The sequence below is a fragment of the Marmota marmota genome, unplaced genomic scaffold (assembly GCF_001458135.2).
Source record: "Marmota marmota marmota unplaced genomic scaffold, marMar, whole genome shotgun sequence".
In the NCBI taxonomy this organism is placed as follows: domain Eukaryota; kingdom Metazoa; phylum Chordata; class Mammalia; order Rodentia; family Sciuridae; genus Marmota; species Marmota marmota.
In genome coordinates, this window is record NW_025999932.1 from 30,015,021 (window position 1) to 30,029,561 (window position 14,541).

A 14,541-nucleotide genomic window follows, 5' to 3' on the forward strand; every position below is an offset into this window, starting at 1 on the left:
GCCCGCCTACCTTGCAGGAGTGATTGGAAGCTCTGTTCAGCTGTGGGCCACTGGGCCTTTTCTGCCGGTGGTCACCGTTCCGCCTACCTGGCGGGCGCTCCAGTATTGCAAATTTTTAATCTCCTGCTTTTAGATTAATTTTTAAGTTGTAAATAATCATTCTGTGGATACATAACATTTTTAAGAACTTTAGTACATTTTTATCAGTAAAATTTTGAAGAACTCTTATTGAGTACTGATGTTGAATATATTATATATTTTCATTATTTAAAGGTAAAAATCATATTACTTTTTCCTAACAATTATTTTGTTTTAATTTTAAATACTTAAAATATTATAAATGTGGGGCTGCACTGGAGCTCAGTGGCAGAGCACTTGCCTAGCATGTGTAAGGCACATGTGGTGCTCAATCCTCAGTACCACATAAAAATAAATAAATAAAGTAAAGGTATGCTGTTAATCTACAACTACAAAAAATTTTTAAAAACATTATAAATGCGTTTTCAGTATTATTAAATTTAAAAGAATCTGTTGACTTTTAATTCAGTTAATAATTCCTTCAGTATATATCTTCTCAATAAATTAATGATTTCCTGCTACATGCTAGGTACTAAGGATATATAATAGTAACCAAAATGTTTTTATTTCCACAAAGCTAACAGTGTAGCAAGGGAGATACACTTTTATAAGTAACACACTTAAGTATGTATTTGAAAAGTATGTGTATCCTAAGTAATACATTTTTAAGTCAGTATAAAATAAGAAATATAATTTAGTTTGGTAGTTGGGAATGCCTCTCATAGAGTTGACATTTATGCTGAGAACCAAAGGATGAATTCAGTTTGGTGAAAAGAATCGGGACAGTGAGTGGAAACAAATTCCTGAAAACAGCCACAAGTTCAGAAACATCACTTGGTGCATTTCGGGAACATATGTTGGTAGAATATAATAAGGGAAAGAGATGCATTCCATGAGTTAGATATAGGTAGGCAAGAATCAAATCATGTAGCTAAATCATGAAGGATCTAGTTTTAAAACATGCAGAGTGTTGTATTAGTTTTCTTTTGCTTTATCAAAATTATCACAGACTAGGGGCTGGGGATGTGGCTCAAGCGGTAGCGCGCTCGCCTGGCATGCATGCGGCCCGGGTTCCGTTCTCAGCACCACATACAAACAAAGATGTTGTGTCCGCTGAAAACTAAAAAATAAATACTAAAAAAAATTCTAAAAAAAAAGTTATCACAGATTTAATGACAAAAATTATTATCTTTCAGTCCTGTAGGTCAGTACAACATGGGTTTCAGTGGGTTAACATCCAGGCATTAGTAATGGTAATGATGTATTTCTTTTTGTAGACTCAGGGAGTATCCATTTTCCTTTCCATGTCCATTTTTTAGAAGCCACCCAGATTCCTTGATTCATTCCTTCCTTCTTCCATGCACATTTTTCTGTTGTCACACCTTCCTCTGATCAGGTAGAAAAGGTTTTCGGCTTTTTTAAAAAAAAAATATTGTTTTTAATTGTAGATGGACACAATGAATTTACTTTATTAATTTTTCTTTAAATGTTGTGCTGAGGATTGAATCCAGTGCCTCACATGTGGGAGGCAAGCACTCTACCACTGAGCTACAACCCTAACCCAGGTTTTCTGCTTTTAAGGACCTGGATAACTCAAGATAATATCCTCTTTTCAAGGTCCTTACATGTCCTTCTTGCCATATGAGGCAAAATATTTTCAGGTTATGGAAAATCGGACTTGGACATTTTGTAATGTGAAAAAAAAAACTTTTTTTAAGTTTTCGAGTCAGAATTGGAACATTGATCAACTTGATTACATTCCCATGATCTTTAAAATTCATAGTGAGATTTACTTTATGCTATACACTATTCATACTTCTTGTTCTTGAATTATCACTATAATTGCCTCTATGATTATATGCCCATTTTATAGATAAAGGAATAAGGATGAGGAAAGTTAAATGACTCATTTTATTTCAAAAAGCTAATCAATGATAAATAAGTCTTGAGTGAAACTCAGATAGTCTGAATTTCAAAACATAATTCTTGACCATTATATGCCAAATTGTGGCTTATCTAACTGATACCATTAGAGTTATATTGTATTTGGTTTTATTTCTTTGTCTGCAATTCAAGAAAAGTCTGAGACCCATATGTTGGCATTTTATTTTTGGTGTTAATGGTTGCCTCCATTATATTACCGAAACGCATATATATTTCTAAAGGAATTGTGGGTTTTATTCTTTGAAAGAACGAGAGCAAAAGCACAAGGTAGGGCAAGAGAAAAATAAAATATTTATGTATGAATATTTTGTAAGTTCTTATTGATGATTTATTCAAAATGTGAAAATTGAAAGTACATTAAAATTTATATAATCTGGAGGTAAGATTTACAGGAATGAATGAAATAGGAATCACCAAAGTACTGCTTCTCCAAAAAAGCTGTAAAAACACTGGAAGAAACTGTCAAAATGAGCTTTTTTCGTTCTCTAGAAAGTAATCAAATTCTTACAACAATCCAAACAGTATTGATTTTAGAAAATCTGGACAACCTTCCCAAGATCAGCAATCTTCATAGTGATTTAACTCACCCTATTGCTGTTCCCTCTACTCAGCTATGTGGTAGTTTGAAAACCAAAGGCAGACAACCATAGTACCTGTGAAAACTAGCAGCTAGCAGACACCATAAAGGAACAGACCTGTTTGGAGTTCTTTGGAAAGTCCTGTTCCTACAGCATTGAACTTTTTGAGCTGAGAGAAACTCCCTGAGAAAAACTTCATTTACTGGGTTTGTTATTATTTATCCTGATCCAGAGTTTTCTTGGTGGTGAAAACCCTAGCTCCCAGACATTTGCTGAAAAATTATTAGTCATTTTCTTAACATTATAACTACCTCAAGTGATAGTGCCATTTGAGGTAAAGAAGAATCTTGCCTCTCAGCTTAAATAACTTTGAGAATGAAATATTCATATTCCTAGTACTGTACACAGCCTAAGAAAGACCTAAGGCCTCATTCCCTCACCTTTGCTGACCTTGAGGCCCTGAGCAAACAAGACTACAATCTAAGGCTGAGTTTTAAACTGTAGGAGCAGTTGTAAGCATGCTCCCTCCTACCTGGGAACTTCTAGCATGGAGTGGGAGAGATTGGTCTAGTACATTTAAGGCAATGTCTGTCAAATCATTAGCTGATTACCAAGGCAACTGAGTAGAGATCTATGGCCACAGGTGATAGAAAAGTATATTACATAATTAGTTCAAGAAAGCCAATAATAATAACAGGGAAGGGTCTGATTTCCGGGATTGCCACATTATATTATCTAAAATGTCCATAACAACAAAAAAAATTGTGAACCAAGCATAGAAATAGGAAAGTATAGTCAATACTTGGGTGACTGGGGAATGAAGGTGTAGTTGATGGAAAATACTTCTGAGGTGGCCCAGGTATTGGACAGACACTTTAAACCAATTGTTACAGATATGCCCAAATAATTAAAGGGAACCTTTTCTGAAAAATTGAAAGTATGAGGATGGTGTCTCACCAAATAGAAAATATAAAAAATGAGATAGAAGTTAAGAAAATTAAGAACCAAATAAGAATTCTGTAGTCAAAAGTTAAAGTGAATGAAATGAAAAATTTGCTGGAGGAATTCAGCAGAATAAAGCATCAGCATAATTGAAGATAGGTTACTTATAATTATCCTTGCCTGAGGAAAGAAACAAATAAAAAAAAAGAGTGTAACAAACTTGTGAGATACCATTAAGTGAACAAACAAACACATACTGGAAGTACTTGAGGAAAGGAAACAGAAGGATAAGGACAGAAAGACTATTTCAAAGATTTGACCTCAAAAATCTCCCAATTTGACAGAAAATTATTTATTTGTATATCCAGAGAATTTAGAGTACTTTAAAAGTAGTAAACTCAAAATAAACTCACACCTGCATACAGTATAGTCAAAACATGAATCAGAAGACATTTTTGTTGTTTCTTAAAACAGTAATTGAGAAGATATAATTATCTATTTTAAGTTTATATTTCAGTAATAACATTGAATTCCTAAAGTTGTATTTTTTCATACTTTTAATAAAGGAAGCAAGCAAACCTTTATATAAATATCACAACTAATTTCTCAATGCACTGCAGTCTTTTTGTCTATATGGAAAATGAACTTTAATAATAATTTAAAATCTTTCAATGTACTTATTTCTTATTTTTTTCTTTGGAATCAAAGTTAGATTTTATATAAATTAATTTAGCATTTAAGGATTTAATGTAAATAAAATGTAAATGTAATTATATACATGCACTTTTTATTTTATTTTAAATTCATGTGATTTAATTTTAATATTACCACTTGAGCAAATACTTAATATAATTTTTAATGTTGTGCTAACAAGCAGCTATATGTTTCTTTTCATGTTATTCCTCATTTAGAGAGTTTAGAAAATAGCAAATTTTGTACTTTAATATGTAAAACATATTAAAACACTTTATAAATCACTGTAGAACAGAAAGTTTGGATGAAAGAATGTGATGAGGTCAGCATGTAAACATCATAGCAGTTGTTGAACTTAACCCCATATTTTTTTACAAAATATATTAGATGAATTCATTAGAATCAAAGAAATACAATAAGAAAAAGAGGCATCTGACATCCAACTGCTTGTTTCTGACAAGGTTAAGATCACTAAGGCTGGTAATGTTTCTATTTGTGTACCGATATGGCCTATTGCTATAAAAATCAATGAGAATTATTGAAAACTTACAAGCCCACTGTCATTAATATGACCTGCACAGGTTTATTTATTCTTTCTCTGTTGCACATGCCAAATTTTCTATGAAAGTCACTTGTTTAGTGTACTTTAGTGTCACAGGGATTCATTCTGGAAAAGTAAGTTATCTAAGCTGTGCTGAAATTTATGGGTATCAGGTGAGAGCATGCACTGTAAATGCTGTTAATGCATGATGAGAAATTAAGGTAGGTTTCTTGACTGTTTATCTTTTTGTTTGTAGTTGCTATTATAACAAAACTTTTATTTTTATTTCTATGGAACACAATCACAAGATGTGCTTTATAAAACATTTATTTGATACAATCATTGAAATATAAAATTACTTCTTACTTTTTAAAATTATTCAGTTTTAGTAAAAATAAAATTAAGATTTTCTTGGTACTGTATAAATATTCAGATGAAGTATTTGAAAATATTCTAATATTAAATATTAACCCATTAAGTTCCAAGTTTTTAATTTTGTGACTATTTCAGCAAAATTAATGTGGGTGTAAAGTTACCATAGATGGTATATTTGTTGTTCAAGGTTAAAGTTTTTATCGGTGTTCTCTATGTAGGATGATGGTAAATTTAATAAACTTTCAATTGTGTTTATAATTGAGATATCAATGTTTATATTGCAGTTTCAAATATCTCATTAGTACATTATAGATGTTAATGCTTTTTGTCAGTCAGTTAATTTAGAGATAAGCAAAAATTTGTGTAGTGTGTGGCCAAAACTTTGGATATGATAGCTTGTGGACACCAACTCAAAGATTCTATTTACTAAAAGATTTTACTAGTGAAATACTCATATTTCATTCTAATGCAACTTGAAAAGTTTTTGTGTAATTCTTAACATAAAACACAACAAATAAAAATATTTAGACATCAATGTAAAGCCAAAACTCTATAAACCAAATCCACAAATCAGCTAAATTCAGACTAAGAGCTAGACAAGACTATATATGCTGTACCTTTTAATAATTAAACACTATAAGAAAGGTTAGCCTATGCTAGAACCATGATACTGTATTTTTTGTTATTTTTTCTTTTAGAGTTGTTATATCTCTCACTTCCATTCTGTGTCCTTGTGTCATTGACAAGGTCACCATTGATGTGCAGCTCTTTCTTGACGTTTTTCCACAATTTTTTTTCAAAACAAGTGCATTATATGTGTGTAAAGGTGTGTCAAAATTAATTCAGGTAATTCTAGTAGTGGAACAGAACACCTCAGACATCTATATTCTCAGGTTATTTCATCAACTTCCAAAGTTTCTATTTTTACCTTAGTTTGATTCTAAAATGTATGATTATTTTTCTGTTGGCTTACTGATATGTATATATATATCAGTTTCTACAGACTTCACTGATACAAATATAATTAATTTTTTCTCTTGAACATTCCTCCTATTTATCCTCTTTTCTCAGTGGCATATTACCGTATTCTCTTGAGTTATATTTATTATTTTTATCTCTTACCTGTTTTCTTCTCTAGTACTTTTCCAAGTGTTGTTTAAATTGCCTTTAACACTTTATTGCAGTGATTTTAATTTTTAATCTTGGAAACAATAAAGAGTACATCTACTCTGTTCTTCACATTGATCATTCAGTATCTGAATATTATTACTGTATTTCCCAGATTAATCTTTTTTTCATTCCAATGACCAAATTAACAAGCAGACCAAACTAAAACCTATTTAATAAATATAAGAAAAGCTGCAACATAGCATTTTATTATGAGAGATGTATTTTTTTAATCAATTGAAATGAGTATTGGGCATTTGGTAGATTAAATAAAATGAAGAGTTTGTTTTATCTTATCAAACTATCTATGTCACTCAGATCAATAGAACAGGATAATAGAACAGGAGAATAAAATTCTTCTGGCTTTTGAAACTTGGTAAATTTATTCTGAAATTCATCTGGAAAAAGTAATAAATTTACATATTCAGTAAATTTGAATGTTATGCTATTAATATACATTCAAGAGATTAACAAAATTGTCTAAGTGACAGGGCCAAAGATTTGTGAGTGTTACTAGGAAATCCCAGCACATTATTTTCAGTCCCTTAATATGTGGGTACAAAACCTTCAACATGTTTTTATGCATCCCAACAATGAAGAGATCTTATAAATTAGTCTGCCTTTCTTATTTATCAAAGGATATACTTAAATACAAGGAAATACAAATAGTTAACATATAATGATTATCTACATTATATAGGAAATGCAAATAATTTATATATTTTCTCTTAACAATATCCTTATTTTGTTTTTCAAAATGACTGCGTTAAAGACTGTTAAATTTACATATATTCATATTTTTTATATTGTTGATGTATTAATTAATTTATTTGTATGTGGTGTTGAGAATCCAACCCAAACCCTCACATATGCTAGGCAAGTGCTCTACCACGAGAGCCCAGATTATATGATTTTTTCTTTAAAGAAAGAGAGAGAGAGTGTGAGAGAGAGAGAATTTTTTAATATTTATTTATTTTTTTTAGTTTTTGGCAGACACCATATCTTTGTTTGTATGTGGTGCTAAAGATCGAACCCAGCACCGCGCGCATGCCAGGCGAGCGCGCTACCGCTTGAGCCACATCCCCAGCCCCAGATTATATAATTTTTAAGGTAGATTTTGCTAACATTTTGTTATGTGAAGAACTTCATCATATTAACTTTTATATAATTAGATTTGATAGGAATTTGACCCTTTTTTAACTTTATTTGTTTGTTTGTTCTTGTGTGTGAGGTGCTGAGGATTGAGCCCAGTGCCTCCACTGTGGTAGGCAAGCTCTCTACCACTGAGCTATAGCCCCAGTCCCAGCCCTAGAATTTGACATTTTTGATATATTTTTCATCGATTTTAATTAGGAACATGTGCATTTCATATCTATATAGACATATACATATGTTTCCTATTTATTTTTTGCAAATTGAAGTTTATATTTATTCACAAAGAAGATGATCATAAAGGCACATACAGACTACATTCTTGAGCATTTATTCTGTAATTAATTTAGTTTTGAACTAGTTCACATTTTACACATTTTTAAGAATTTTATGTATTATATGTAATTTTAAAATAATATGTTTAACTAGTTTAAGTATTTTAGACATTTTGTTATTGGTTATTGAAATACCAAAGCAGGTATAAAATTACTTCATATTTTTAAAAATTATATATAATTGATACCTGACAATGAAAAATTAAAGGGGAAATTCATATAATAATTATTAATGAGATGCTTCTGCAAATTATAAGAACAGTTTCCTGATGCTGTTAAAGGCATTAGTTTTGAAATTGCAGATGATTTTTGAAAGAAACAGGATCGTTTTGATGTTTGCTGAGCAAAAAAAAAAGTGTATATGGATGATGTCTTGTAACAGAGTTGTGTTATTATGCACAATCATGATTGTGCAAATTTTTTGTTTCTCACATTTTATTTTTTTATTCCACTGCAAGAACATTTTATTAATAACACAAAGTTTTTATTAATGAAACTTTTAAAATTAAATTCTTTCATTACAGAAACACCTGCTGCATTTCCAGACACTATAAAGGAAAAAGAAACACCAACGCCTGGTGAAGATATTCAACTAGAGAGTTCAATTCCTCATACAGATTCAGGAATTGGAGAGGAGCAAGTGACTAGCATCCTGAATGGGGCAGAATTAGAGACTACTACAGGCCCAGATGCCATGAGTGAACTCTTATCCACTTTGTCATCAGAGGTGAAGAAATCACAAGAGAGCTTAACTGAAAATCCCAATGAAATGTTGAAGCCTGCACCATCCATATCTAGCATTAGTCAGACCAAAGGGATCAATGTCAAGGAAATTTTGAAAAGTCTTGTGGCTGCCCCTGTTGAAATTGCAGAATGTGGCCCTGAACCTATCCCATACCCAGACCCAGCATTAAAGAGAGAAGCGCAAACAATTCTTCCTATGCAGTTTCATTCCTTTGACAGGTAGGTATTGAATTTCTTTTTCACAGTGCTCTATTTGTAGAAGGAAAATTAGACTCTATTAATTGAATTTTATGTAGAAGGGCCTCAAAAACTGTATTAATGTAGATTCCCATTACAAAGAATATCAAAGAGATAGACCAAGCTGATGCATCTCATAGGACATTTTAATGGATTCAGAAAAAGATTTTCAAAATGATGTGGTAAATATTACATTGAATCTGAAATAGAAAACTCCAGATTTTGGTTACAATCCATCATCAAGGGACCCTGGCACAATGGAGAAGTCATTTTTCTCTTTGGACTTGTTTTATGTATAAAGTGGGACAGAGAATAGGCAAAATATCTCTAAGACCTAGTATGTAAATCTAAATGACATTAATTTCCATTATAGTATTATAACATTCTGTAATAATTCTTGGATATTAATAGCTTGCTCTAAGTATAAAATTCAAATTCAAATTTTAATTGGAATTATGTTAAAAAAGTAAAAATCATTTGAAATAATCTTCCGTGTAAGATTTTTAGTATCAGCAAAAAAGGCATATCTTGTGGCATATATTTGACAAATAAATATTCTTGAAAGGCATTTTGGCATTTAAATATCTAAACCATTTATAATGTGACCCATATATCTGTGTTTAAATATTTAATCACTAAAAGAATTTGTTAGAAATAATGAGTTCTTTTTTCTGTTGCACTATTTATGTAATAAAAAGATAGTTCAAGTCTGGTTCTGTGGTGCATGTCTGTTATCCCAGTGGCTTGGGAGGCTGAGGCAAGAGAATCACAAGTTCCAGGCCAGCCTCAGCAATTTAGCAAGGTCCTAAGCAACTTAGTGAGACATTATCTTAAAATTTAAAAACAAGGGGTAGGGGTGCTGGGCTATAGCTCAGTGGTAAAATGCCAGTGTTCAATCCCCCATTCCAGAAACAAAAGTGAGTTTAAAGCAGTGGAATAAATATTTTGGAACTAAAGAATCTGCACATATACTATATCTAACTATTTAAAAATGCGTACCATCAAGAAAATATTTAAGCACAAGTTCAAACAGGGAGAAAAGTCAAATGTAATGATTCTCCATCAGCAGGGCCATGTCTCTGTAGGGTACAGGGAGAGAAGTCATTTCAGAAATTCTTAGAAATGAAGTTGGAATAATCATATATACGCTTTTATCCTAAAAACAACAACAAAAACTATTATATTAATAATAGAAATCACAATAACTCAAGTTTGATAAATTTATGCACAAAAAGTTGTAGTATACACTTTTGGTAGCTTTCCTATTTCCTCTTTTCTCACTAAAAAAACCTTGATTTTGTCCTGTGACAACTTTTCAAGGCAATGAATGCACCATGCCTGGTCTGAACATGTCCTGACATCTTCTTCACAGTCTCCTGTGCAGTGACTGTGACGATATTCCCAGTTCTGGGAAATAAGGGTAGAGGTGCTCAATAGATCAGAGAAAGCCTTGATGTCATATTAAGGATATCAAACTTAATCCTTAGCTTACCTTACAACCATACAAAGTATTGCTGATATTCCCATCTTAAAAGAGAAAACCAAGATTGAATAGCTTGACAAAAGGTATATAGCTACTAAGTGGATAAACTGTAACTTGAGCCCAAATTTTGTTTTATAGTTTTTGTAGCATGCAGGAAATTCAAGAAAGCCCCCCTATCTTCAGGAGTGCAACCTAGTTTGAAATAATTGAGAGCTGATCAAATGAGTCAACGTAATAATATATTTTATAAAGTGGCAGTGTGGTTATTATTGATAAACAAAAGGTTGATCAGTACACAATTTAAATTCCAGCACTGAAAGAGGCATCAAAACATCATACAATTCTCATTTCTTGCCTGTGCTGTTTAAATAAAGGCCCCTGAATTGCATACAACTGAAAAAAAAGAAAATATTTTAGGTAGTCAATTATTACTACCAGTAGTATTTAAATTTGACCACTGGGATTCATACATGTTGCAAATTATGTTTATATATCAATGTATAAACTTAAGAATATGTTGGTTTACTATCTGAATTATATCATTATTGATGTTTGAAATGCTTTTTATACCAAAATTTATACCAAAATTCATGTGTTTTTGTGGTGATTGTCATGCAGGTGTTTTTATTTTTAGAGAGACAAGATTGAGTGAAGAAATCAAATGTTTCTTAGGATATCAAACTAGAATGTCAAATATATAGTCAAATAAAACATGTAGGGCTGTGCTAGAGCGCTTGCCTAGCATGTGTGAGGCACTGGGTTCGATCCTCAGCACCACATAAAAAAAATAAAATACAGGTCCATCAACAACTAAAAACTAACAAACAAACAAACAAATAAAACATGTATTCAATATTTTTTCTCTTCAGTAGCCAAAATTCTTTTTTCTAATGAGAGATGGTAAGTTTTTATATTATGGGGGTATAGGTATAGCAGTAAAACCATTAAGATAGGTTGAGTTATCCTTTTCATATACAAATGTGATTTAAACTCTGCCTGTGAACTCTTTAACATCTATCTCTTGAAAAACTTTTTTGTAACTCTATATGACATTAATTTCCATCTTGGTTATAAATATGAATAAAATAATTTTATTTTCAATGAACTTATAGGAAATAGAATGTTTGCAAATAATTGTCATTGACAAGACAAAATATGTTCTGTCAAAGTTTTTAAAATGTAAAAAATGGTGAGACTATAAAATATCAGCAAATAGTTCCTCTTATTTTTAGTTTTTTGTGTTAATATTATATTCATATGTTCATTCATACAGTGAATGTTCCTTAGTCCATTTCACATTGATGTCCCCTATTTCACATATGTGGTTTATGTTTCTAGGATCTATTTGTGTGTCTTGTTTCTGAGTTTGTTTAAGTATATGTCTTTAAGTGTATGTGCTTGTAAATACCTATAAGTCTCTATCTAGAAATCAAAGTTTCAATAATTTAATATAGGGTTATTAATTTTTGTGTCCCGTCTTAAATCATATACTTAAAGTTTTGTTAAAATGCAAACTGATAAATACAAAGAATTATTGTGATTTATATAAGAGAATTCAGTGGAATAAAGGCTAAGTAAAATATTTTTGTTTTACTTTGGATTATTATTAAGAATTTTTTTTCTGTAAAACTTAATCACCTGAGTGCCAATGTTCTTAGCTACTCAAAATTTATTATACTTTTGAGAATATTGCTTTAAAAAAATAAACCTCTCCATTTGTTCATGGTAGCATTTGTGCAAAGTGCAATGGGAATGGAATCATTATTCTAAATTGCATAAGTAGAAATGAAATTGAAGAGCACAAAGCATATTTCAATTCTTTTTAGGAAAAGAGTCTCCAGTGTAGTTAATATATGCAGTAGCTCAAGTACTATCAAATGTAAATGATGAGGTGATATTGATGAAAGGAGGGGATTGAGGTCTCAGGGGGCACTGATGACGGATTGAACAGAAGCGGCCTTGCACTGCACGTAACTCAAGTCTGTCGTCTTCACTACTCAAAGCCATAATGGGAGGTGGCAGTCTGAAATGAGTTGCCACGGCAAAGAGTATTATTTTTGAAATGCTTTCACACAAATCACTAGGCCCTGCATACAACTTAGTTTCATGCTTTAATGTCATCAGGAGGCACAAATTGGTGTGTCTAATTGTTTGCCACCTGCCAGCAAAATGAGCTGCCAGCCAGCCAGACGGGTTTGATTGTCTGTCAGCCATTCAATAGATTGAGAGTGACAACATCAAAAATTTAACTTCAAACTCTGAAGCTTTGAGCAGCTTCTCAGAGACATCATCCCACAAGTGCTTCTGGACCACTGCATTTTTCAATTATATTTCCCGTGTATTTCTGCCATTTGCCTTTTCTGTCTTAAGATAGCCATAATTACTTTATGAAGAATATAAACATATTTCTGAAACACTAAAGTCTGAAATCCAAGTTATGACATGTCTTTTAACATCAGATTGAATTCCTTGGAAAATAGGAACCAAGATGACAGGTTTTAGAATGAAAGTCCAGATTGCTACCTGTTTTAAACACAATTATCATGGGTCTTACCCTACCCATGAAGCATTTTTCATTTTTATCCTTAGCTTAAAAATAGATATACATTCAGTTGCTTGATTTTTTTTTTTTGTGACTAAGTCATGTTTCCTAATAATATGTTATCCCAGTAGGAATCATCTGTGGTTTTACTTTTGTTGACCAATTATTTATTAATTCTATAGCAGACATGATAAAAATGTATGTATTGTACTTATGATGGACTGTAAGTTTGGAAATAAGTTCTTAAATCAACTGATATAATTTGAATTCTGTTAACTTACATTATACATGGGTGCTTCTCCCCATTCAGGATGAAACATTAATGAATTTCAGTGTTTTGAATTTTTTTTTTTTAGTAAGCAAATTGCAACATCAAATTTTGAAACATTTATACTTAATAAACTTTTTTCTTTTAGGATTAGACATTTCATCCAATTACATGTGAAAGATTATGTAAATGTTCTCATTTACATATGTAGGAAGTTATGATTCCTTTTATTTTCTCTAATCATTTGTGTTATGTGCCTTTGATTATAGTAAGTGTATATATTTATGAAGTGTAACAAGTATATATGAAATGTAAAATGCTAGAGATCCTCTAGTATTCTTCTGTAGTGAGGAAGAATAATATGTATAGAGAAATGCACTTTTGAACAGTATTTCCAAATTTCTTTTACTGTGTGGCAAAGAAAAAATTCGAAAGTTTTGTTTCTACTAGGAAAGCTTAATAATCTCATTTTATTATTTACATAGCAAATTACAGAGTTCTCCTAAAAAATATGAGTAGGGTAAATATTTTCTTTATGGTTTCATTGATTTTTAACGTTGGTTTTAGGACTACGAATGAAAATTCAGGGAAAATAATAAAGAAATGTGTAGTAGAGTTGAAAAGCTCTTATTACATTGATTTATTTAACCTTCGAATTTTGTAAGTACAATTCTGAGGACTTTACTTTCTGTTCATATTGTTTTCTATTATTTGAAAAAGGTATTTGATTATATTACTTAAAAGATGAAGTAGTTAATGTAAGTCAAATTGATTATAAATCTGTCAACTTTTACAATTCAAATTTTCAATTTCTAGTTATTGTAACTAATCTCTGTTTTTATTTTACTGAGTGTCCTGGGTGTGTATTGGAAGGCTGGTTGCCAGGAGATGCAATTTTGACTGAGCATGGCTGTATCCTGATTTCCCCAATGTTGTCTTTGTCTTTCCTGGCATTAATATAAACAGTTCAATAAGCTGTATAAAAATCTCTTTTTAAGTAGGTGCTTTAATAAAATACTCAATTATTTCTTAAATATCCTTTTCCTGTTGGTATTCTAAAATATTTTGGAAAGTAGATAAGCATACTAGATGAAAACATCAGAGCAATAAAAGCATCAGACCCCCAAATTACCTACATTATAAAATCCTACAATAAATGAAATAGCCTTATAGTTTTTTTTAATAACGATTATTTTTTAGTTTGATTAAAAGACTGTAATCTCAGAAAAAGGTATTATATCTCCATTCCAAAAGCTTTCACTTCACCTTAGGTGATGAGCACCTCTCAGGTGGATTCCTTCTGTCTTGAAACTCTTGTCTATCTCCAGGTGTCCTACATTCATCCCAAATTGATCTTCTGTGTTTATGCTGACATTTTCTTAGATATAATACCTATAAAGATTCTGAAATAATGTCTTATTATTTACATAATAGAGGAAGAACATAGTAGTTTGGAACATAA

The 14,541-nt window shown here is 31.2% G+C and overlaps 1 protein-coding gene across 13 annotated transcripts in view; it reads left to right on the plus strand.

Moving 5' to 3' along the window:
- Nucleotides 1-14,541, plus strand: part of Nbea (neurobeachin) — a 646,499-nt gene that overhangs the window by 232,257 nt on the left and 399,701 nt on the right. For all 13 annotated transcript variants that reach the window (XM_048800828.1, XM_048800832.1, XM_048800829.1 and 10 more), the window contains one exon: nucleotides 8,330-8,768. In XM_048800828.1, coding sequence (XP_048656785.1) covers nucleotides 8,330-8,768 — 439 coding nt within the window. The remainder of the gene's footprint in view (nucleotides 1-8,329; nucleotides 8,769-14,541) is intronic.